The sequence below is a fragment of the Cariama cristata genome, unplaced genomic scaffold (genome assembly GCF_000690535.1).
Source record: "Cariama cristata isolate BGI_N322 unplaced genomic scaffold, ASM69053v1 scaffold34166, whole genome shotgun sequence".
Lineage (NCBI taxonomy): Eukaryota > Metazoa > Chordata > Aves > Cariamiformes > Cariamidae > Cariama > Cariama cristata.
Window position 1 is genome coordinate 1,923 of NW_009620943.1, and position 280 is coordinate 2,202.

The 280-nt window shown below is 66.1% G+C and overlaps 1 protein-coding gene across 1 annotated transcript in view; it reads left to right on the forward strand.

The window, feature by feature from the left end:
• The window catches only part of MYO18A (myosin XVIIIA), a gene marked incomplete at both ends in the record, with an annotated part of 2,196 nt that extends 1,919 nt beyond the window's left edge, over positions 1 to 277 (forward strand). Inside the window, 2 exons of the mRNA XM_009701786.1 lie at positions 1 to 156; positions 241 to 277. The exon at positions 1 to 156 is cut by the window's left edge and continues 20 nt beyond it. Of these exons, the coding sequence (XP_009700088.1) occupies positions 1 to 156; positions 241 to 277 (193 nt within the window). The remainder of the gene's footprint in view (positions 157 to 240) is intronic.
• Between the last annotated feature and the right edge of the window lie 3 nt (positions 278 to 280).

Genomic DNA, 280 nt, shown 5'->3' on the forward strand with positions numbered 1-280 from the left:
GTGATGCTGACGGAGGAGCGGAATCAGCGCGCGGCCGCCGAGAACCGGGAGAAGGAGCAGAACAAGCGGTTGCAACGACAGCTCCGCGACGTTAAGGAGGAGATGGGCGAGTTGGCCAAGAAGGAGGCAGAGGCCACCCGCAAGAAGCACGAGCTGGTGAGGCACCCATGACGGGGCCGGGCAGGGGGCCGGGGGGTGGATTCCTTGGGGTCCCTGGCTCACCCCACTCTCTCCCTGCAGGAGATGGACCTGGAGAGCCTGGAAGCTGCCAACCAGAGCC